The sequence below is a fragment of the Anguilla anguilla genome, chromosome 8 (assembly GCF_013347855.1).
Source record: "Anguilla anguilla isolate fAngAng1 chromosome 8, fAngAng1.pri, whole genome shotgun sequence".
NCBI lineage: Eukaryota > Metazoa > Chordata > Actinopteri > Anguilliformes > Anguillidae > Anguilla > Anguilla anguilla.
In genome coordinates, this window is record NC_049208.1 from 33,082,395 (window position 1) to 33,107,087 (window position 24,693).

General features: G+C 43.7%; 1 protein-coding gene across 6 annotated transcripts in view; it reads left to right on the forward strand.

The window, feature by feature from the left end:
- Positions 1–24,693, forward strand: part of LOC118233440 (regulating synaptic membrane exocytosis protein 2-like) — a 162,811-nt gene that overhangs the window by 65,418 nt on the left and 72,700 nt on the right. For 3 of the 6 annotated variants that reach the window (XM_035429225.1, XM_035429226.1, XM_035429227.1), the window contains exons 9-22: positions 5,548–5,759; positions 7,873–7,992; positions 9,584–9,683; positions 10,308–10,431; positions 11,074–11,120; positions 11,489–11,601; positions 13,304–13,351; positions 15,639–15,769; positions 16,144–16,336; positions 17,035–17,188; positions 17,952–17,978; positions 18,908–18,976; positions 19,670–19,808; positions 20,682–20,783. In XM_035429225.1, coding sequence (XP_035285116.1) covers positions 5,548–5,759; positions 7,873–7,992; positions 9,584–9,683; positions 10,308–10,431; positions 11,074–11,120; positions 11,489–11,601; positions 13,304–13,351; positions 15,639–15,769; positions 16,144–16,336; positions 17,035–17,188; positions 17,952–17,978; positions 18,908–18,976; positions 19,670–19,808; positions 20,682–20,783 — 1,579 coding nt within the window. Of the gene's footprint in view, positions 1–5,547; positions 5,760–7,872; positions 7,993–9,583; positions 9,684–10,307; positions 10,432–11,073; positions 11,121–11,488; positions 11,602–13,303; positions 13,352–15,638; positions 15,770–16,143; positions 16,337–17,034; positions 17,189–17,951; positions 17,979–18,907; positions 18,977–19,669; positions 19,809–20,681; positions 20,784–22,638; positions 22,705–24,127; positions 24,236–24,693 lie in introns of all 6 variants that reach the window. The other 3 variants (XM_035429222.1, XM_035429224.1, XM_035429223.1) reach the window with 3 other exon arrangements.

The following is a 24,693-nucleotide window of genomic DNA, read 5'->3' on the forward strand; positions in this document are numbered from 1 at the left end:
ACACATTTCTAATTGACAAAGCATAATGGAGCTGGCTCCTTCCTGCTTTGCCCACAAACCGATTTGCTCTTGACAGTTCTCTACTTTTGCTAACGTCTCTATTGATCTGAAGACATGCAGTCCCACAATAGTGGAAAGAGAAAAAAAAATTATTCTGCTCTGAGTGCATATCTTTATTATACACAGAATCTTCAGATGTCTATCTAGGAGATTAATCAGACCATATCTTTTATCGGTCTGTCTGTGCCACTGCATTAAAAGCTGTTCCTACATTCAGGATGGCATCTCTGTATTATGCAGAAGATGGAGCTCATGCAAGCTAAAAAGTCACTCTAATTTCTACGTCACCATGTGGGATTCACCTTTGCCTAATACTCTGCACACAGTTCTACCTAATGTCTGACAAGTTATGGCAGGCAAACCTACTTAAGCCTAGAACACACAGTACAACATTAGTGTAGAATTGGCAGAGGGATTTTGTTTAATTAAAAATTGAAGGGAATTAAAAAAAAAAATTAATAAACATTCTGTTCTCTGGGTAGAGAAGGCGATGTTAAAAATAAGAGATGGCTAGCTGCACCTCGAAGGGGGCTAATATGGCTAATTATAAATGGCCCCAAACCCCCACCTCTACACTGCTGCCAGATATTTACCATGAGTTGCCTGCTTCTGAAACCCCCAGCACCCCCATTTGGTTGTGTGAGGGCATATTGTGTCAAACACCCTTAAAGGATAGCACCTGTAATTACATTTTTTTCAGTATTGTCAACATATCCAATGAAACTACCAAAACGTAAATGTTTGTCCATTTCCGACTCTCAGTACTTGTTGACATCTTCAAAACGTAGCAAATTCGTTTCAAAGGCGGCTATTTTCAGTATTTTGGTGCCGCACCAAACTACTTTCCACATATCAAAAAAGCAATAGTTGTCACTCTATAAAGTTGTTTCAGTAAAAACTACAAAGGCCAGGTTCTTTGTAATAGTGAATGCTCCCCAAAGCAGCAGTATGTCTCTAACTTGTTTTAATACTTTTTTGGACAACAATGGAGTATGACTTCCGGTGTATTGGCGTTGGCTAAATGGACAATAATTGTCTGTAGGATAAATTAATTGAGTTAGATGGAAGCATTTTTGGCCTTTTCATAAGATATGTTGACGATACAGAAAAATGAAAATTCTTTATAAAAAATGTTACCCTTTAATAACCCAGAAGGCTGGGTTAATTGCGTCCTGCTCAGTCCCGTAGTGAGTGAGCTGACTATAGGCCAGGCTGCTGAGATGAGAGGGGTTCCTTGAGCCCAGGATGAATCACGGGTTGAGCGCAAACTAACTGTTCAGCTGTTCTTCATAATGTCTTTGACTTGGTGAACATGTTTTGTTTATCATTCGTACACGAATTGGCGCCTGAAATAGCAAATACTTTTTTATTTCTGACTATATATTCAGTAGACGTCCTTATGGCTGACATGCAGGGAATTTACTGAATAGGAGTAAAATGATTTTTTAGGATTATCAATGTTTCCAGGCCAGCATTCCCCTGGTATCTAGTAAAGCCTGTTTTTAAACTGTTGGCTATTTATCAAGGGTCATGGGCAAAGGCAGAGCCTTACAGTTTAAATGTTTTTCATTATTCAGATGTGCAATATTGCGGGGGTGGATGGCTCACTTCTTTCGCTGTGTCACTCACTATACTGGCCCAGCCATTTGAGCTTTGCACATGCCCATTACACAGGCAGCGGCAAACTCACGTCCTTAAAATGCACTGTCATTAAGGTTCAACAAGCTTTTTCAGCTTGGATGTAAAAAGCTAAAGATAACACGCTCGTTCTAATGCATTGGAAATCACAGAGGTGTGATTTTAGGTCAGAGAGGCCTAAAAGTAAATATGACCTTAGCAGGAACAGGCCCTAGGCCTCTGCTTTTCCTCTTTAAAAGCATCTGAAATGCCTGCTGAAAGGTTGAATCTGACCACTTAGTTATTTTATTTACTGTATGTCTGTTGAAAAAAGAACAGTTTGAAACATTATGATGTGGCTATATCTTTATAAATGGAGCAATGATTTATGCTTCTGTGGTTTGCATATGGTCAGTGGATTTTGCTGATTTTACCTGCAGCCGTAAGCAAAGCTGTCTCTTTCAAGTGCATAGACTGCATACAAATGATTTTGGAGGCTGGTCCACATTTTGCTTTAGCATAATTTGTGAAGTAGCATTTCTTTGTCTCGCTCCCTGAAAATTCCCTCGTAGTTTGAATGTATTTAATACTGATAAACATGAGTTCTGCTTTGGCTCTGTTGTGTATTCTGTTAAAAACTAGGTAGCTTTTGAAAGCATATGTCGCCCCAGTAAAAGGGCATACATTTATTACAGTCAAACCGGTACAGCGGGCACCAATTTCCCCGCCTTCGCTGACCTAAATAGCGTTTTGTTGAGCCCAGCCTCGTCACTGTCAGGTCCGCTGTGTTTCCGGTGAAAGGGTTGCCGTGGAGAACAGCGCGGGCCTAATTGTGGTTGGTCTCAGAGGTACCGAGCAAAACTGTCTACGATGCACAGAGCCGTACCGTTCCTTCACTGTCGGCGCCCGCGAAGTTACCGCAGCCTTAATTAGCTCGGTCTGAGCGGCGTCGTGCTCCACCTGCGCGGTGCCCGCCTCGCGCTCTCAGTCACGCTCCTCGGAGGACGCTGGTCCGGCAGGAGCGCCATTTCCGCCATCGAGAGCCGGTCTAGACTTGCTCTGAGAAAATGTTCGTGTGGATACATTTTATATGGGGGCATATAGCTGTTCTACACACCCTAGTTAAATTCAAATGTAAAGGCTCGTAGGGCTCTTCTGTAAAGATGTTCCAATGATGTTCCCTTGCCCTTGCATCCACAAAATGGTGCTTCTCTTGTAGCAACTGGCAACTCACGTATGTTGTTGTATCTTGTGTATTTTTTGTTTATTTTTTGGTGTGAAACCATATAATCCTTCAGGGACAAAAAAAAGATTTATTGATTACCTATCATTAAAATGTAAAATTTAAATAAACTCTGGAGAGGATGATTAATTGGCCACTCCCGCACACCAAGGACTTCTCAAGGCCGACAGATGAGCGCTTGTTTGTTCCTGTGTTTCTGTTTCTTATGGAATGACCCACGGTGTTGGCCTTGGGGTCATCTCTCAGAATGCAATGTTGCGCAATATTTTGTTCTTTCATCTGTTGCCTGGTCAGATAGACACTGAAAAGGCAGGGGACGGTCCTTTGAGGAATGGCGATGGCGGGAATGCCGAACGGCCTATTATGGTGATAGAAGAAGTTATTATTGGGAAGCCTGACCTCTGGCCCTGCGGCTGAAGACAGAGTGTGGGATTCCGCTGCCTGCTGCGTCAGTGTCAACCAATGAAAGATCTCATCTTCGTCTGAATCCACCCAGAGCTGCTTCACCTCAGCAAATCAGCTTTGGACGATTCCTAGCCCTGGTGGGGTTATGAAGCGGTGGTAGGCAGATTACTGGAGTCATATTTGGATCACATGGGAGTAGATCCTCTTTGGTGGGCAGACAGCAGCTGTTTGATCTCCAACCTTTAACAGGGCCAGTGATGAAACTGCGTTTCATTTCAGTGTGCTGTCACTCAAAGTCAGGGTGCTGGTTTAGCATGCGCCCTTTTGTTCTAGAAATGCTCTTCAGATGTAAACGGGTGACCTGAATTGTTCGTCCGGGAAGTTGCACGGTTCCTTGGGGTTTGTTTACGGCGCGTCTGTGTTCTTGGCACCCCGAGAACGGTCGTTATTAATATTTGTTACTCGCGGTCCTCAGCGTGTGCCCCCTTTTTATTACTGGAACCGGTCCAAAGAAATATGTGTTTACAGCGAAGGGGGTCAGGATGTATCCCTGAGGGGTCTGGCGCGTATCGATCCATCTCGGCCCTCACCAGAAAGGCCGCGTTCACGGGCCCGAGCCCTGAGGAAATGATATATCTGGCTGCCAGAGGCGGGGAGACGGGGCGTTTTTCTCCCCCGCGGACTCGCTGTTTTTCTCAAGGCTCCACTCGCTGGTGCAGCCTCGGGACACTCAATCAGGACACCGCCTCCGAACGCCGTCCCCGCGGCTGCAGTTAGCCGGGGGTTAGCTGAGGTTCTAGCGCCGCGGTCGTCTCCACTGCGCAACTGTTGACCGTGCAGCATGAGAGCAGTAAGACGAAATACAGTACCATCGATAAAATACCACATGACTGATAAAACCACAAGGATATTTAATAAATATTCAGCAAATCAGTCATTATATATATATATATCAGTCATTATCAAATCAGATATTTAACATCAAATAATGTGAGTGTAGAATTCAGTAAGAGTATCTGTTTTATCTTGCATTTTAAAGAGAGGAGGAGATCACACCCACATAAAATGATCTTGCTGTGAGCCCTACTTCTCCCTCAGGTTTACAATGCTAAGGGACTGATCCATGCTGTTTAAGACCGAGGTGAATACAGAACTGCGTTCTCTGTCTCTGGTTTCAGCTGCCGATTGTGACATCACAGCTCCCTGTACAGTATGCCTTCTTTGGCTTCCTTTACTCAAAATGAAATGGTACGAAATGCACTTGTAGTAGCGATGTCTGGCATGTTGTTCAGGGAGATGGATGGATGGTGTAAAACAGATGGATATTAATGCTCATTTTCCTTTCCCCTTTACCAATCTGTCAGTCACAGGTTTCTGTTTAATGCCTCTGTTTTGTGATTGTTTATAAAAATGGTGAGGAGATTGCTCTTCAGAAATGTATAAGTATTTCTTGTCTGTTTCAGGAAGATGTGTGTGCACGTGTACGTACAAGCCGGTTTATGTGTGTTTGTAGGAGTGTGTGGGTGTGTCTGTGTGCGTACCCGTGCTTGTGTGTCCTTGTATGTGCGTGCGTGCAAGTGTGTTTGTATGTGTGTGCAAGTATGTCTGTGTGCGTGCCTGTGTGTATGTGCGTGTGTGTGCATGTGTGTTTGTACATGTGTGCGTGTGTCTGTGTGCGTCTCCATGCCTGTGTGTGCTTGTATTTGCGTGTGTGTGCATGTGTGTTTGTACGTGTGTGCGTGTGTCTGTGTGCATCTCCATGCCTGTGTGTGCTTGTATGTGCGTGTGTGTGTCTGTGTGCGTCTCCATGCCTGTGTGTGCTTGTATGTGCGTGTGTGCGTCTCCATGCCTGTGTGTGCTTGTATGTGCGTGTGTGCGAGTGTGTGTTTGTACGTGGTGCCCTCCCGCACCCCCGCGTGCTTGTGAGTGTGCGGAGGCGTGAGCGTGCTGGCGGGTCTGCTCTGTCCTCACCCGTCCCCCCGCTGTCCTCTCTTGTGTGTCCGGCCTCCGCAGCAGATATGGATGGGCACTGGTGGGACCACACGTCCTGGCATAGCAGCGAGCCCCCCCCAATGTCTTTGGTGAGACATGCGGAGCCCCGCCCCCTCTCCAGAGACCTTCGCCATTTCACCTTTCCTTTGTTTTAATTCACCTGTGCATGTTTTGTTTTTTGTTTTTTTTTTTCCTTTTTTTCTTTCTTTTTTTATATCCCACACCTGTAGGGGACAGTCAAAGGGGAAAAAGAAAAGCAATTGAGCAGGCGTTTATGTCCGACTCGGCTTACACCTTAACTGAGAGGCAAAAGAAAACGGTGCGCTTTGGGGGCGATTCGTTCGAAGAGGACTTGGAATGGTGCGAACCCCAGGTTAAAGACTCTGGCGTTGATACGTGCAGTAGCACTACCCTAAACGAGGAGCATAGCCATAGTGAGAAGGTACTGAGTTTATCCGGCCTGCATTTTGTCTTTTATTGACTTTTATTCATCTGGTCTTGTTTTGCTCTCTGTCACTAATTGTAAATAGGTCGATGTCTATATCTTTCTTTCCTGTTTTTTTGTTACACTTTTATTCCGGGTGTACTTCCGGCAGCTCACCCCTCCTCTCAGCGGGTGGAGGAGTTGGCGGTTGGTTGGGTGGGCGGGGCTGCCGAAAGAGGAAATGGGGAGCCCTCTTGCTTGCTTTGCTGTTTGCTTTCCAGCAGTCTATTGGTTGTCAGAAAAGCAACAGTAAAAAAAAAAATATTAAAAAAAAAGAAAAAAAAAAATGAAGAAAGCTCATTGGTCACAGCACTCAGGAATGTGCGGGTCCACCTGATGCATGCTAGTCTTTCTGGGTACTTTTGTGTTGTAGCTGACCTTTGAGTACTTGAGAGCTACTTCTCTCACCCCGGGCCAATGTCCTTCACTGTGTTATGAAACCCTCTCCCACACCCTTACTCCGGCTATGATTTCCTCCGCTATCCACTAAGACAGCGCAGCCTTTACGTGCAGGAGACTGATTTTGTTTTGCACAGACAAAGTTATGTTTTTCTTTTTTCCCTTCCACTGTCATGTACGTGTCCTTGTGTTTCTGTTCTGTGAGCTCGTGGCACCGTCCATGTAGTATCGAATCTGTTTTTTTAGCATTTTAGCATCTTTTTTTTAAAAAACGTTCTTTTTGTTTTTCATTTACATTCGTTCATCCACTTTCATTTCTCCACCTGCTTTTTGCTGTCACACTGATACGTGTCGGTGTTTGTGGTGGTTCTCACTCTGCGACTCTGGGTTCGATAGGGCAGTATATTCACCTGCTGCTTATACTAGTGCATGGTTTGGTGCATGTCTCTCACAATCTGCTAATCACCTCGTCATGGTCACACAAACTCACTTGGCTTGTCAAGGAAATGCTAATATCCTAATAAGTCAGTTCTTACGCACGTGCACAAATCAAATTCTTCCCTATAGCCCCATGCTATGGCTTCTGAGCCCCATGGACATGACTAAGGGCCAAGGCCCCAAATGTGAACTATCTCATTCTGGTCCACTGATTGGTTCGTTCCAGCACCGTTATGGATACAATTTATGAACATCTTCCTCATTACCTTTGTGTGTGTACATCAGTGCACATTAACATGTACAGATTGAGCATAGTCAACACATTGACATTTTTGCTAAGATAGATGCATGTACAAGAAACCAAATCAATTTCAGCAGGCTTCTTAAGTGACTCAAGAGAGAACCAATGCACTAATTTACCTTATTGAAGAAGTGACTGCTGGCAGAAGGCCTTGATCCAGCAGCAAAACCTTTGTGTAAAAGTGTGCATGGCCTAGTTATGCAGCAAACCCCAGTGCAGGCTGCTTGGCCCCGTAGCTAAGTAACCAAATGCATAGCTGGAGCAAAACAGCCTGGCAGAATGCACTATACGCACCTTTCCCCTACTAGTTACTGTTCATCCGCCTCTGGATGATTGTTATCTTACAGCCTTACTGGGTACTAATGTGAGTGAAAATCATACACAGATTCACACATATACTGCAAACATGCACACAGATACACACACATGCACACACACACACACGCACAATTCCATTGATTACAATGGAATGGAATGGAATGGATTGCATTTAGCGTAAGTGGACTTTTATTTAAGCAAGCATTTCATTAAAAGATCTAGTTTGCTTAATGTTATTCAGTCGACTACATCACACAACAGCCAGCTGAATTGTTTGCACTTAAAAACTTTTAATACAACTTCGGAATAAATCCTGTTAATTCACAAACCTGGTTTGAACTACAAAAAACAAAGAGGTAACATGGTGTGTTACTCCGCACAGTGACTTGCTGTAGCCAAATGTCAATGATCTTAGCCTAAAATGATTATCCATTTTATGGCAGAATGTGGCAAAAAAGTAACTGAGCCCAGCTTGAGTTTGTGTGAGCATGACTCCTTTCAGCAAACAGAACTGAAATAGCCTGCCGCTCCTAGAGTATGTGTTAGCCTGATTTGAGATGCGGCCTACTGTACCTGTTGTGAAACTCAAGGTGTGTTGTCACTTTGACCTCGTAGCACCCTGTGACATGGCAACCATCCAAAGATGGCGAACGCTTGATAGGGCGGATTTTGCTAAACAAAAGGATGAAAGATGGAAGCGTGCCTCGAGATACAGGAGCGTTGTTGGGACTGAAGGTAAGCATGTGTTTGGTTCTGTCTGTAAGTCTGCATATTGTACATAAAGAAATCTGTTTCAAGTTTTAGCATGTATTGTAAAATGAACATTATTCTGAGAGGCATTATAAAATATGTTTAAAACTTTTATGAAGAAGAAATAATTGTTATATTTGAAACAGTATTTGTACATGCCAAAAACATAGTTTATATCAATGTCATCATATATTAGATATTTTTCATATTGCTTTTTATTGCATGCTGCATGTTAATGCCACTCTAGAGGACCAATATTAATGCTGCTTCTCACACTCCTTCAACATTTTCACTTGAACCAACCAATGAGAATGCGTGAATTACAGCTGTTTTGATCCATCCCTTTTCTCTCAGACTTGTCCTTTGGATTTCTGTAATGATAACTGTACTACTGCACTGTGCCCTGCATTTCATGACCCCCATGACTAACAGAAAATCTAGCAGTAGTGTGGGCTGTATAACTCGCCGCCTTAAGCGAGACTTAGATTTCCAGACCAGACCAGAACAGAATCTAAGACATAACTCACAGTAGCACTCTACATGTCACGGTCTTCAAGAACATTTTGTCAAAGCAGACCAGTGGCAGAAGGGATCACAAGAACACAGAGAGAAGAATAGGACTAGTGATGAAACTGAGACATCCTAAACCTTGATCATGGTCATGAATCATGAACCTCCTAAATTGGTGTGTGTGTTTGGCCAAAAGTTTTTGAATGTGGACTTCTGTTACTGTGACAGTGAGCCCCTCCCACTTACTCTCTGATGCGAGTTATGTAACTTTTTCAATTCTGACTCATCTGTGATATGCAGTTCCCTTTGTGGTGACTATCTTACATTGGGAGGTTGATCCATGTTACAGTGACAGGCAGTCACATATATCGAAAGCCACGGTGTTGCTTTGTCATCACTCCAGTCAGCTTCTTTGTGACTATCAGTCCAGGCATGGAATTAGCTTCACATTGCTACTGTGTATATTTATTATGTAAGGTTAGATTGTAGTCATCATTTTTTGTATTATAAATATCTTAAAAATTAAAAGGCTGTCACGCATATTTGGACCAAAAATGGGGGCACTGTGCAGCTGTGTGGAAACTAAGACAAATATTCAGTCCACAGGTAACTAGTGTGCTTTGGCCTTTTTATGTTTTTCTTTCACTTTTCTCTTCAACTTCAGGAGCCTCTGAAGCTGAAAATAATAATATTGTGTAGGAAGCAAAAGTCCCTTTCTCTACTGCATAAAATTTAGGACAAGGCACATTGCAGTTAGATTGAATAGAAACCTAGGTTTAATACTTGTGGTTTAATTGCCCATTGCTGTGTTTGAGCGCCACGGAAAGTTCCAGAGTAAATTAACTTGCACTGTTTTCCTCTCTTTGAACCCGTGTAATTAAACTTGTTATACTGATACTGTTATTTTTCATAGGACGTTTAGTATGGGATTTTACATTGGAGGTGACCGGATAGATGTGTAAATACTTAATTCTTTACTGGCTGATATACTGTAAATCACTTTCTGTCATTGTTGAACAAAAATGGCCCTTATTAACCGTGACCTCATGTTTTCTGTTTCCAACAGGTGGTTGGAGGAAAGATGACAGAATCTGGTAGACTTTGTGCTTTCATCACGAAAGTGAAGAAAGGAAGTCTAGCAGATACTGTTGGACACCTCCGACCAGGTAGACCCCTGACCACAGTTTGTATCTGCACTTTCAATGCCTTTTCCCATTCCACTCTACCCACCGCCTTCAATGCCTTTTCCCACTGATGCTCTACGTATCTGTGGCACACACGTGCTGGGCTAGAGAAAGGAAGCGGTCTGAGCAGTGACGCTGATGTGTTGTCTTAAGCGAACGCGGCTGGAGTATTTGTTCTCATTTGACCTGATGTGAACCGTGCAGTTTCCACAGCACATCAGAGATGAACGGCAGGGGCCCATGGCTCCCGTCGCGTCAGCACTTTGAGTCTCTCGCTCCAGCAAAGCTAGCCCACAGGCTTTCGCTCCAGGGCCATTAATAACCTAAACAGCACACATAAAGGACAGGAGGATCAATTTTTTCCCCAAAAAACCGCAATTTTAACTTTTGCTTGAATTTAGACTGCTCGTTCTGTGGCACTTCTCTGATCTTCATGTGCTGCTGGAGTGCTGTTTTATCCTCACGTTTTGCTTTAGATTCTGCCCCCAAAGTAAAGAGTTGAATGCCTTTTAGTTTGAATAACAGAAAAATAAACATTTGTTTCATGCAAATGCTTATATTATAGCTGAGGGTTTGGGATAATTAATTTTATCTTTTGTCCTGCAGGCGATCAGGTACTGGAGTGGAACGGGAGACATTTACAAGGAGCCACATTTAAAGAAGTTTACAATATTATTTTAGAATCCAAGCCTGAACCCCAGGTGGAGCTGGTGGTTTCGCGACCCACTGGGTAAATTTTACTTTTTTAAAACCTGGAATGTAGTCAGGAAATGATGCTTCAGTTCACCTTTGACTGGAATCTGGAGAGGAGATGTGGGAAGGTGTCAGTTTGTTTCACCCAGAGATATTTGAAGGATCGGTTTTAAGTCTTTTTAAATGCACAGATTCAGTTTAGTAAAAAAAAAAAGTCAAAAAAACAAAATAAATTTCAGGTATTTGTGATAAAAAGCTTCTGTTCAAGACAAATGTAGATTTTAGTTGTAGTACAAGAAGCTGGAGACCGTGAATGTTGGGAAAATGTTGATAAAATGTTAAGTACAGAAGAATAAAATGAGCTGGATCAACACACACAAAGTAGGGAAGGGCAGTTATGTATTCTGCTGTGACTCATTCTAATCACAGTAAAAAGAGAATCACAATAGAACCATTGCCTCTGAACAGTGTTTTGAAGAAAGGGTTTGGGAGAAAAATGTTGGGTTTTGAAAGGAAAGAATGAAGACACAGTTGCCAGTTTACGTACTGTGACTGGTTTTATATTTTACAGAAAACTTCTTGAAAAATGACAGATGTGGTGCTTGTGGTCATTATGTGTTAAGTGTTGTACCTCATCCCCCCTTCAGAATAAAGCCCCCTGCCCTCCTTCTCTTTGCAGGGATGTTTCCAGAATACCAGACAGCACACATGCACAACTGGAGTCAAGTGAGTCACTTGATTCCATCATCACTTTTGGATACCCTTTTTATTTATTATCTCAAAGAGAATGGCTTTGCACCTTTTTATGTCATGTGAAGTAGGCTTCAGTTAAGTCAATTACATTTCAGTTAAAAAAAAGTGCTTGAAATGCTGATCAAACACATTGAATTTAGATGTTGTGTTCTCTCTCAATGGATTTGTTTGTGTCAATCCCTGTCATTGTTTCGTGGCTGCAGAAATTAATCAACTGTGACACAGAAAATGTCAACTGAGGAAAAGCCATGGAGAGGTCTGCCATTTACCTCAAATGCACTCTCTCTTTTTTCTTTCTCTCCATCCCTCCGTCTTTTTCTCCCCCCCCCACCTTCCTGCAGGCTCAAGTTCCTTTGAGTCCCAGAAAATGGAGCGCCCCTCTATCTCTGTTACTTCTCCCATGAGCCCAGGCATGCTGAGGGACGCCCCCCAGTACCTGTCTGGACAGCTCTCAGTACGTACCCACAATGCACCTCTCAGCTCATGCCTGCTCGCTCTAAGAAAGTAGGTGGTTGGATTGATTGCTACGGGTGTAATGGGTGACAGAAAGGGGTGGACATGTCTGGCAGTTTATCAGTGGTCAAGGTCTTCTCTGCCAAACTGCTGACCATGTGATCTTATTTATTTCCTAAGGAAGGTAGTTGTACCTTAGAAATGCATGACTTGAGATGTTGGCAGATTATCCAGGAAGTAAAAATAAATGGTTTTCATTGGTGTTTGAAGAGAGTATAATATAATCGCAACAAAAACAAATCAGTTCAAATCAGAAACTGAAATTTTTATGTGCTGAATCCACTATGCGCAGAGCTGCTCAAAACATGGCTTGTTCCTAACTCTCTTTGACGGGATCTGAAATGGAAAGTGCACCCTTTTTTTGAAGCTCCTCACAAGCTCTAGAAATAGGAACAGTGCTTACAAGATAGAGGTATAGCAAGCTATAGAGCTTCTCCCCGCTGAAACTTCCATTGGACCCAACCCAATTCGGAACAGGGCAATATATCAGGTTACCCCGTACTTCTGTGTAATTAATTGTGTAAGGGAGAGAAGGTGCCTGGGGAAGGGAACGAAGGATTGTTCTACGTGACAAACCCTGTTTGAAACACAAAGAACACCGAAGGGAGAATATAAAATCAAGTTCCCCTAATTCAGCACAAAAAAGTGCAGAAATTACTCTTCCAGTGAAGGAAAGTGAATTGTTTGAAATTCTGGCTAACTGGGAGCGCATGTCCATGATGGTCGTTGCTGTTTTTGTACTGGGTGAGTTTTAGGAAGAGCGAACGATGTTTGCCAGCAGAAAGAGAGGTGAGGATTAGCGCATCGCTGAGCTGAGGGCTCGAGGCTGCGTTCTGATTTTCTTTAGAGGAGTAACCAGGCACATGCAGGGGAGGGGAGCTCGGGTGTTTTCAGTGTTTTATTTTTCTTTGGAACGAGGGAGTTTTAATCTTACATGCCGAAGCTATTTCCTGCTCTGCAAAATGTCTGCTTGCTGCAGACTCTGCAGTCTAGCTGCCCTGCTGCCTTCTGGATACAGAGATATTCACAGATACACGGTTATACTGGGTTTCCTTCTTTTTAAGGTATAATTGACTCTGCATCTGGCAGTGTACTAGGTTCTAAATTCCATTTAAATGTTAAAAATAGTGGTATGAATTTGGCATTAATGGAAATTCCACATTGCAGGTGTTTTTCCCATACATCCCAATCATGCTATGGTAGGGGTAATTACATTTCTTGCGCAGGCTGTTTGTTTCACATTTCAAACCACCCATTTCTGCAGTTTTTTAGGTACTGTAACTTTGTTTGTGTTGGAGCATTGTGGTAAAACACATTGGTGAAACTCCTAAGGCTTCTCAGTCCCATTACTCTGGCCCTCACTGTTCTGCACTGTCCTGCTGAAAATTTTAAATAGAAAAGGAAACCTTACCTCATACTAAATAATTATATAATTACGAGTCACTGCGAATAATCACAGCAGGTAACACTGTAAGTTGGCATATTGGCTTATTCAAGGCTCAAATCAATTTGGATGTTTTAAAAAGGAAAAAACGGCACCAGAAGATTAAACCTCCCTGTGAGTCTGTTTTTTGTGTTTGTGTGCCTTTGTCATTTTTGGTTTTATTTTATTGCATTTTTCTTTGTTAATTTTGCTTATCCAGAGCCAAAGCCTTAGTAGAAGAACTGCGCCTTTTGTCCCTAGGGTTCAGGTAACAGTCCCTGTCTGACTGACAGACTTCTCTACTTGGTCCTTTCTCATTTTTTCTCTCTTTTCATTCTTTTTTTTTCTTCTTCCTGCGTTTATGGAAAATGCATAGCAGGGAAATGGCAGCATTTCAATCTGTTATCCTTTTGAGTTTGTTTTCGAAGTGTGGTACTTTATGTCATCATTACTGTTATTAATATTTCTATTACTCCTACTACTTTTCCCGTTGTTATTGTTTGTCACATGATTCGTGCTAGCCTGCCAGGAGCCTGGGACAGCCTGCATGACTAACAAGCTAAAATAAAATGGTTTAAAGAGACAAATCTGCTGTTGTCTGAAGCACAGAAAAAAAATATTATTATTCGTGTTTGTTGAGCTAATCAAAGTGTACATTAACATTGGCTTTGGTCTGTGATTCGGCCATGGAAGGTTGAGTCTCTTTAAATGTTTTAGAAGTACGTACAGTTTTTTGGGGCAATTAAATTTTATTCTTTTCTATGTAACATGAAACATTTAGAGTTTTTTATCTTATGAAGCTTAAATATATATCATAAGAATTGGTCTTATATGTTCCTAAACTGGCTAATTATTACAGTTTTGTTTTGGCAATGGTTCCAGACGGAACTGTTCCATGTTACAATGAAAAGTTGTGAAAAGTTTACTGTCCCGTTTCTGAAAGGAGATTGCATTTTCCAGTGAAGCACAGAGACCAGTTTATGACAATGAGAAAACAAATTGTACCTTAAAGTAACCTGTTAATATAATTTACAGTGTATTTACTAAAACACTGTATAGTAAAGAACCTCTTTCAGTTTGGTTCCTGGAAGTAAGAAGCTCCTGGAAACTCAGTTATCACAGGATTACATCAGAATTCCCATCTCCTCATAGGATATATTTACACCCTCCCCAGACTTTCCTGATTGGTCCATTTGTGTGAGTGACTGTTGTGACAGTTGACAGTTCAATGGGTAATTTCTAAAAACATGTATTCTCCTTAAAACTACAGTATATTTCCAAAATCATTTTTTCCGCACAATGTTAGGTTCCACAGACCACCTAAGGTCTTTAAGACACGTATGTAAGTGTATAGTGGTGCTTTGTGAAATTATGAAATTCATTATTTTGAATTATCTTTTTATTGCAAGACATTGTTCTATATTTACTGATTCTGACTTAAATATGACAAATAATTCTACTCTATATCTACTGGTTTGTATAATGGGTTTCAATATGGCAAGAACTATGGTACAATTTGTTTGACCGTACCCCCTCCCTCATCCCCCAACCGTATGATGTTGAGACCTATCTGGTTTGTTATAGTTTGAATTGAATGCTTCCTGTGGCTTTGCTGCATGCCTCTAGATCTTTTAACACCTCAGCTGTATAGAGTATAAAGGAGAGTACTTATTATTTCTTCCTCTTACAAGTTCCACTAAAGTATGGGCAGGGGCTGTGTGGTTGGTATTTGACAAGGTAGAGGACCATGAAAGAGCCTTCAGTGAGTTCGGCCAGATGTCAGAGTCTGGCAGGCTTTGTGTCACATGACAGCTTTTGCCCATACTTCTCAGGGACATATGCCTTAGTAGCATGTAAAGATGCTCAGCTATACCTTTGATAGCTTTAATGCTATTTCATACTACTACATTAATGTGTTAACTCCCAATTATTATATATATATTTATTTTGCTTTGCAAAACAGCTGCAATTGATACTTTCAAAGCTTTGCTTTGGTCAAAATTGAGTTTTCTTTTGAATTATATTAATTATATTCTCTGTTATTTTCAAATTTTAATTTGTTACTTTTTATTCAGTTATTTTTTGATCAGTAAGATTTGGAACGTGCTCAATGGAGAAATGGGCTTTGAAACTCCTCTATTAAACCACTGGACCCTGTTCAGGTAGACAGAAAAGTCCTGGTGGGACCCTGGTCTGAACTCAGGCCAGGGTGGTCTTTGTACCTGTTTTTGTGGGTAGGCTGCAATGGGTGTGGTCAGTGCGGTGTCAGGACAGTTGTGGGCACCCATAGGGTGATGGTTGGGAGTGAGTGTTACCTGGGATTCGCCTACAGCAATAAGACTCCGCCCACGTCCCCACTTCCACCTATCCGCAGCTCAAACTCACTGCAGAGGGAGGTGTGTGAACACACAGGCAGATTTTAATATAAATTATTAATAATGGATTTGGTTTGAGTGAATAGTCACTTGCAGACAATCAGACCATAGTTAGCACCACCCCTTTTTCGTTATGAGAGGTGGAAAAGGCCTTTTATAAACGGGCGTCTCTCCCTGCAGGTAAAACTCTGGTATGACAAAGTGGGCCATCAGCTCATCGTCACAATCTTGGGAGCAAAAGACCTACCCTCCAGGGAAGATGGGCGGCCAAGGAACCCCTACGTAAAAATCTACTTTCTCCCTGACAGAAGGTAAGAGCAGAAATAGTTTCCTGTGTTTGTTACACTGGCGTACATCATAAATGTTAAAATTGAAGAATCCTGTGTTATGCTGAATGTTAACAATGAAAATACAGTTACGTGTGTCTTAAAGCCCTTTGATTCATCCATTCATTTCTAATAAATGTCTTCCTTATTTTCTGAGTTTAGAAATGAGTGAATTTTGGAGGCTGTGTTCGTGCTTTGCTGCTGTGCTGTGCTTGTTCTGGTGACGCAGGGATCTTGCTGTGCGGTTCTCGCTCTGTGTGTGTGTGTTGGGGGGGGGGGGCTCTCTAGGAGGGGTTAGTCTCCGTTTTACTGCTGCAGGCTGTTCGGGAGGTCCATATCCGGTTGGTGAATAAAAACAGTGTCGATTATTGTTCCTCCAGCGACAAAAGCAAGAGAAGAACAAAAACGGTAAAGAAATCTTTAGAGCCCAAATGGAACCAGACCTTCATGTACTCGCCCGTGCACCGGCGGGAGTTCCGCGAGCGCATGCTGGAGATCACGCTGTGGGACCAGGCGCGGGTCCGGGAGGAGGAGAGCGAGTTCCTGGGAGAGGTGGGACGCCGCTGCCCTCGCCTTAATTCCTTTTCAGATCTTGGCACAGTTTTGGCACCCGGAACTGTTACATGGGTCTCAGAAACGGCATCGTTTGCTGCTCTGTTTGGGTACATACAGTAAACAAAACAAAGATGGATCATTACCCATAACAGATGCTTTCTTTCCGTTTTTTATTTTATTTGGATCAGACAGTGTCCGGCGAATAGATGAGTCATCTACATAAATCAGAGAACATGCACGGAATTTGTGCACCCTGAAGCATACCAGTGTGTCAACTGGCCGTCCACCCTATTGTCTTTAGAGTGAGGTCATTTATATAGTGGAAGAAGAACATCATAACCAGGATTATTTCAAGCCAAAATGTTTAAGGTTATTGATCTACTTGACAGACATCTTTATATTTGGGCAACCTGTGGTTCATATTTTGCATAATGTATAATGTTTATAGCTGGATTCTGACTGACGGAGCTTGGTTAGGTAACAGCAGTGCCTCCCACAGGGGGGTTAAACCTATAATCTGCCCTCCATTAAAATTCCCTGACATCTGCTGCATGATGTTGCAAAATCCCTACACAAAGATGTTGTGGATCTAGCTCCCTTCTAATGAAAATGAATAAAGTATTTTGTAGTTAATTTGTATTTTGGGTGGGTGGAGCATAGCATGAGCGCTGTTGATTGGCTGTCCCCTCCTCCAGATCCTGATTGAGCTGGAGACGGCCCTATTGGACGACCAGCCCCACTGGTACAAGCTGCAGACGCACGACGTGTCCTCCATGCCGCTGCCCAACCCCTCGCCCTACATGCAGCGCAGACTGCTGCAGGGAGAGAGCCCCACCCGCAGGCTGCAGAGTACGTACCCCCCCAACCCCCTCCCCTAACAGACCCCACAGTCACGGTCACTGCATTTCCCCGCAATTACAGTACATGCAGTTTTCAGCTCCTATACTCTGTAGCTTTTTCCATTTCTATTTACACTAATTACACATTATTCTGCACTAGCCTTTTCCACTTACACTGGCTACAGAGTTATTCTTTAACTTTACTTATTACTTAACTATTCACTGGTTATGTGCTGCAGTCAAATCCATCTGGCAACCTGAAATTGAACATTGAATCCATTAATGCAAGCTGTGTTAATGTCTGTTGCCGGATCACTGATATTTTTTTCTCTGAGTTACTGTACAGTATTTTGCGATTTCAGCATTTAGAATGTGGCATTTGTGGGTGGATAAAAGTCTTGCTTTTGGCTATTATACAATTCATCTTAAATACATGTATTTTGCAAGCATGTCTCCTGTCTTTCAGCAGAAAGTACATACAAGTCTATACCACTATGTATGTGTAATACAGGAGAAAGTGCCACCACTCTGTGCTGGAAAAGGGTACAGCACTGCTGTTCTGCCCTCAGACTGCAATACCTGTATCATCTGTCACTGAGCGCGCTATGTTCTCCAGCTATTCCAGCTCTTGACTACAGTCATTCGGGTTGTGACCACTTAACATTTGCCACAGAGCTGAGCTACTCTTTCGCAAATGTCAGTGTGTTTTATGCTTTTTTTGTTGTTTTTGCTTTTGTTTTTATGTCCGTCACTTCACCACAAAACTTTTCCAGACAAAGGCCCGTATTTGTACAATTCAGGTAAAGTTCTGCATGCCCCGGGCTCTGCATACAGAGCGCTGACGCTGTGTCTCTCCCCCGCGTTCTGCTTTCTGCCCCAACGCTGCCCCAACGCTGAACTCTCAAACGTGTGGTTCTCCTCCGTCCGTTTAGCTGTCCCTCAGCCCTCTCCGATCCTCCCAACGCTTGCGCGCTGCCCTGGCAGATGCCGGACCGGCTGGTGTGAGGTCCCGGCTGTTTCAGATGTTAGGCTTGTTTCTCCCGGTGTGGACCTTCAGCTCTCGTTGCAGCTGAATCTGTATAAAGTGTTTCCCGTTCAGCTGCTGTTCCATAGCCATGCGCCCAGTGCAGTTTGTGTGTTGTCTGTGCGGTCTCAGTTTGTTTTCTGTGTTCTGTCCCTGGCTTGTGTGTTCGGTGTTCAGCATTTGAATTTCAAACGGATTGAGAATGTGTTCACCTCGTTATTTTAAGATAAAAATCCTAGGTTATTTTAAATGTTGTAGTACATCATACTGTATAGATACACTGTATGTTACTAAACCTGAAAAAGAACAGGAAGTCAAATATTCATGACTTGGAATGATTCTCCATTTAACCTACACTGGCACTGCCCCCCATCTGATGAAAGCACTAGATTGTTTCCGGTAATCCGCACTTTAAAAAAACTGTTGCCATATTATATCAGTCTGCTGTAGTGAGCAGTGCCTTTAAGAATGGCTCAACGAGCACAACACACAGCAACACAGTGCCACTGCTTCTGTTGTGGCGATGTATTCTTTGGAAGTGAGGGCGTCCTAAAATTAGCATACCTTTAATGACCTAGACAGTATTATTGGACATAGGCTAGTGCAAATGAGGGTCGCTGGGCCACAGAAGCCTGACCACAGCCGACCAATCATAGACCACTCTGACTGATGCCCCTCCCCTTGTTATCTCCCCTCTCTCCTCAGGATCCCAGAGAATCAGTGACAGTGAGATCTCTGATTTTGACTGCGAGGACGGGATCGGAGTAATATCAGGTGAGACCGCTGAAGGGAGCCTGAAAATCTGGCCCCGCGCCATTCGCGTGTGGGCGGGGGGAGAGGGGTTCGTTCGGGACTTCCTCTAAGCGCCGAATGAATTTTAATGATCAGTTTGGCTCGTTCTCTCAGGAATAGCACGCGGTGTCCTGTGCACCGCGCGGCCTGTTTCTGTGCGTCGGCTCTGACGCCCTGGCACCCGGAGCAGCTGCCCTGCAGATCAAACGAGCGGACGGGGGCTGAGGGGAGGTCACTGTGTTCCCGCGCCAGTCGGGGGGGAATCCTCTTCCGCGGGAAGAAAGCCCTCCCGCCTCTTCAGTATTCCCGTCATGCCCCCCCCCCCAACCCCCGGCCTCCGAAGGCGAATCCCCTGCGCGGGAGGGATACCCTCCTTCTCTTCCTCTCGTCCGACCTTCCCCACGTTCTCCCCCCCCCCCCTCCCCATTGATTTTGGCTGACGCTCAAGCCGTCTCTCAGAACCACCGATACAGTGATTCACAGGGGGGAGAGAGGAATTAGCATTCAGGAGCGCGCCGGCTGTTGTTTCCCAGCAGTGCGAGCGAGAGCGGGGTCGGGCGGGGCGCCCTCTGCTGGCGACAGGGCTCTCAGGCAGACGCATGTACTGTACCAGACGGTGGTCGCCCCGCGGTCGCGTCGCCGTGGGGTTTCCCTGACCTGTGCGCCCTCTCACAGATTACAGGCACAACGGCAGGGACCTGCAGAGCTCCACGTTGTCCGTGCCCGAGCAGGTGATGTCATCCAACCACTGCTCCCGGTCGGCGGAGATGAACCGGGTCCGGTCACGGTCGCCCAGCGTCCCCCCTCCTCACAGGTAATCTCCGGGCTTGGGTGCTCCAGCGAAGTTAAGGATTCAGTGGGGGGGGTTGCGGGAGGTTTTGGGGCTAACCGCATGTGCTTCACAGTAACCTCTCAGTGCTGGTCGTTTTGTGTAGCGGTGACTTATGAGATTACAGGAGCAGTGGATATTCCCGCATTTTTACAGGCAGTTCTGGAGCGACACAGCTGTCACTTGGGAGCAGGGAGGATGCCATTATCTCTTAAACCAGGGATAATCACTCATGTTAGTTCCCCCTGGTCAAAATAAAGCTATTTCTGTTCTATTGTGTTTTGTTCTATGCTCTTCTATTCTATTATATTCTACTTTGTTCTGTTTTGTTCTCTTCTGTTAATTTATGTTGTCGGTTCCTGTTTGCCTAGTGACTAAGAGCACGTATTAACAGGCATGAAGCTTGGAATGCTCATTGCCACCACAGCTGTTAGTTTTACTTCAACTTCAGTATACTGGCTGTTAGTGGTCCAGTTTACCTCACCATTTGTCCTTAACTTTTGAATGTATTTATTCACAAACACAGCTTGGTGAACTCAGTAACCATCACCAAAAGAAGCTAAACTGTGCTTGTGAATAAAAAAATATGTGCATTTATTTGTAAGTCAAAGGCGAACGTTGATGTAATGCCTGGTACTATATTAGGTCACCCGCTCACGTGTACAGTACTACGCTGTAGGGTGGTGCACTCTGCCTGGATCTTGATATGACCTCATACACAAGAGTAACATACACACAAGTTATTCTTGTGTACTGCGGTGAGTACTATAGTGAGTTGTGGTGAGTTAGGGGTTGAGTTGCTGCTTCAGAGGCCTGTCCTCTCATTCGGGAGTGACCCTGCGCCTCTCCGCCCCTCAGCCGGAGCCTGGACCACGGCGCCCGCGGTGGCCCGTCGCAGTACAACACCACGAGCCGGATGGACCGCCAGCGCACTTCGGAGGACCGCTACTCCCCCGACAGGTACGTGCTCTCATGCAGCGCGCCCGCTTCCTGCACGCACAGGAAGGCCATCCCCTTCAGGCTCACCGAGGCGTCCGCTGCCTCCCCGGCTGACGGCCATTTTCTGCTGTGTGTTTGATTTGTTTGAAGTCTTACTGAAACGGATGCAGGACATGCCGAGTACCGTGCGGTTCTGAAGTGGTTTGCATTTTCCTGCCATTTGTAGTACAGTGGCATCTGATTTGACCATTGGGAATTTAATAGTAAGGCAAGGTTTTATATTTACTCCATGTTTCCCTGTCACCTGCCACAGTGTTCTCAACATGATTTTTTCAATAGTCTCTCTGTAATTGGCTAGCAGAATAAAAGGTATTTCTATTCATGAGGGATCATGTAATTATTTAATTCTTTTAGAAGTTGAAGTTCAATGTCAAAATGCCACTGGAATGTGTAAATTAGTCCTACTTAAAAGTGCAAAATCCAGAAATTGAAAACATGGGGGTCAAAACAGTTGACACACTTTAACTCCCTGATACACAAACCTTACACAGCTTAGATTTGCCAATCTACACCGGGGATTACCAGTAAACGCAATAACCATTTTCATCTAATCTGATCAGGTCAGCCTTATTCTGGACAGTGTATTATAAACCTGTCTTTTACCAGTAACATGTGAATGTCTGGACAGTGTGAGTCCACAGACTCCAGTGGATCTCTAATTGAGAGTCCCACAGCCCAGATCTCTTTAACTTCCCTTGTTCCAATTAGATTTCATATTTCTGAGCTGTAAAACTTGAATGAAATCATAAGCAGAAAGTGTCCTTGTATAAATTGCATGTGACAATGCTCACTAGACTGTATTTCAGCCTTGAATTGAATGATTTTCATTGTTAGTCATTGGGAACAATAGATAATTAAACATGGGATAGGTAATGTGCTGTACTGTCCTGAATGCAAGAAATGTTGTTTAAAAACTTGCCAGTTGTTCATATTAACATAGGCCCTTCAATGTCTGCCAGGGTGTCAAAACAGAGACATAAAGAAAGGCTTGTTCAGTGCTGCACATTTTGATCACTTCTTTGAAAAACGTCTGTTACAATATTTTCCCCCCTAAAAATGTTTTCAGTATTCCTCAAAATGTGCAATATTTTATCTTGCTAAAAGGAATCATTACCTTGGGTGGTCTAAGACAAACTATTTCTGTTCTCAAACAGTTTCATGCAATTGACTCGATATTTACTGTATATGGTGCAAACTGTACTGTAGTCACTGCACATAGATACATTCTATTACAAAATACACATTGTACATCTAAGGAGATACTTTTACGTCCTTTTTTTGCTCATACTTGTTATTACTATCTTCCAGAATATAAACACAGCACAGATAACTTCGTCTTCTATGGTACAGTACATACGTGGTCTTTGAATACTAAAATAGTTTACATGACCATTGTGTTTTATACCTTTATATTTGCAACAAAGAGAGAAAATGAATTATATGTCATTAGGAAGGTTCATATGTGTATTAATTAATTTATTAAGATGTAATTCTCTATAAAACCAGTGAGAGTTGTTAAAAAAGAGTTACCGAGTGAAGACGTTCACATTTGCGTGTTTGAGCGTCGTGGGGGGAGGGGCAACGAGCAGCTGTGAACATCACATGACCTCAGGTGCAGCCATCTCCCGCCATGCTCCCGTAGACCGAGGGGCGGCCTGCGTCTCCGCCCACACCCTCTCTCCTCCCATGTCACCCCTGTCTCTCTCTCTCTCCGCATAACCCTCTTTCTCCACAGGCCTCCTCTCTGACCTCCTGTCTTTCTCTCCACCTCTCAGACCCATTCATCCCTCTCTCTGTTCTCTCCATACGCCTTCAGCCACTATCTCACCCTACCTCCTCGATCCAGACACAGCCAGCCTGACCGCCATTACACAGAGTCCAGGTACACTGTTCCCTGAGTGTCACTCGGTGTGCATGTCTATCCCATGTAACACCCCCCCCCCCCCTCGCCTTCTCCCACCCTGATCGTCCCCGATTAGCTGTATTGAGGTCTGTAGCTGGCTGGTGTTGTCCTGGGCGTGGTGTGTTGGCAGTGGCACTTCCTGGCATGCACAGTCATTCCTCACCCGAGTCACTGCACCGCTACCGTGGCAGGTTACGGTCACGGTCTTGACTACTGATAAGAGGCAAGGCCTCCCCAGTCCTGGCCTGTCCTAAACCAAAGCCCCACCCCCTCTTTTGAGTAAGGCAGTGTCCATGTGTGAAAAGTTACACTGTGACAAGTCTTGTCTCCATGGGAACCAAACATACACATTCCCACTTCCATTCCACCTCACATCTCTGAGCCAGACGGTGCTGTCATTGCCATCTACAGCACTGGGTGGTATGTTTTGTGTTTCTCCCTCTGAGGTTAGATATGCACCGTGGTGTATACTCACTCTCAGACCTGCCTTGGTGTTGTATTCTCCTGTAGTGGGTGGGTGGAGTGTGCGAGGTGATGGCTGCTGTCTGTTTATGCTCCTCCCCAAGCTTCAGGGGTTCATGGGAAGTTACTTTCAATGACATCATAGATCTTTGCTTCATACATTGCCATGAGCATTCTCCCATTCAGCCTCAGAGTAATCATAAGGCTTCCACCTGATACTCATTATATATGGCATGCAGTACAATTTGGTACTGTATATTCAAATGCTTTTTGAGAAAAAATGTTGTTAGTGTTTCTATAGCACTCTTGTAACATTTAGAAATGAATGGATATGAGTGAAAATTTGCTTTTGAATGCACACATGTACAGCAAGTCATGTAAACTTTAGAAACGGTCTGCTAGAACAAACCCACTCTAGAACCTGAGAAAGAAGCAGCATGTTGGTTTGCCTAGTGCGTTGGTAACTAACTCTGTGCCTGGATATCCACCATCCTGTAGGTTTTTATTCCAATCCTAATATTGCACACCTGCTAATTAGCCACTCAACAAGATGTCCAGCTGTTGAACAAGGTGTGCTTTGTTAGGGTTAGAGTGAAAACCTACCTACGGTAGATCTTCAGGAACTGGGTTGGTTACCACTGGCCTAGTGAAAAGTTGTCCAGCAGGGGGAGTCTGTCAATGATTTTTTTGTTTTGCATTCCGGGATTTTATTATATGAGCCATACACTGCATTCATAATATGCATTCTGTGGGACCCTGCAGAGTCATGGCAGATTGGAGTTTTGGTCAGATCCTGTCAGTCATCTTACCACTAAATAATTCCATTGAGTTTAAAGGTTAAAAAAAAAAAAATCGAAGGTCTTGTTTTGTTTTGTTTTGTTTTCCCACCAACCAGGTTTTGTTTTCAAAATTCTGACCAACTCTGAAATCTTTTTGGCAGCAGCAACAATCTCATTCACCCGATCTATCGAGAAGACGCAGTCAGATTACTGCGCTCGACTAGGATGGCTCGCACGTATTCCGAAGGGGCTTACAGTGAACAACAGAGGTAGAGACTCCGCCCTTTATTACTGTGCCAGTGACTTCCTGTTTCATCTTCGTCAATGTTTTTTTTAAACATGCTCAATAACTTCCAAATCACATCCTTGAAACTGACTGTGTCAGTTGCCCTTTTGTGGATCTTTCAAAAAAGTGATAAGCACAATTTTGTTTTTTCTCACAGGAAAAAGCAAGTTGAAATTTAACAGTTGTGCTCCGCTTCAGGGGTAAATGGAATGACTCACGCAAACATTTGCCAAGTCATTTCTGAAAAACATTGCTGAACACAGCAACACAGGTAATAGCTGTTAAAAATATGAAAAATCTAATTTGACTTTTTTCTAGTTTTTGTCATTGTGCCTACTCACCCATTGACAGTTCCAGAAAGCCTTTTTTTCATCAGCTGGCTGATATCAAAGAGCATTTTTTCCCCCTTGGGGCGGAGCATGGAGAGTTGGGGCGTGGGCG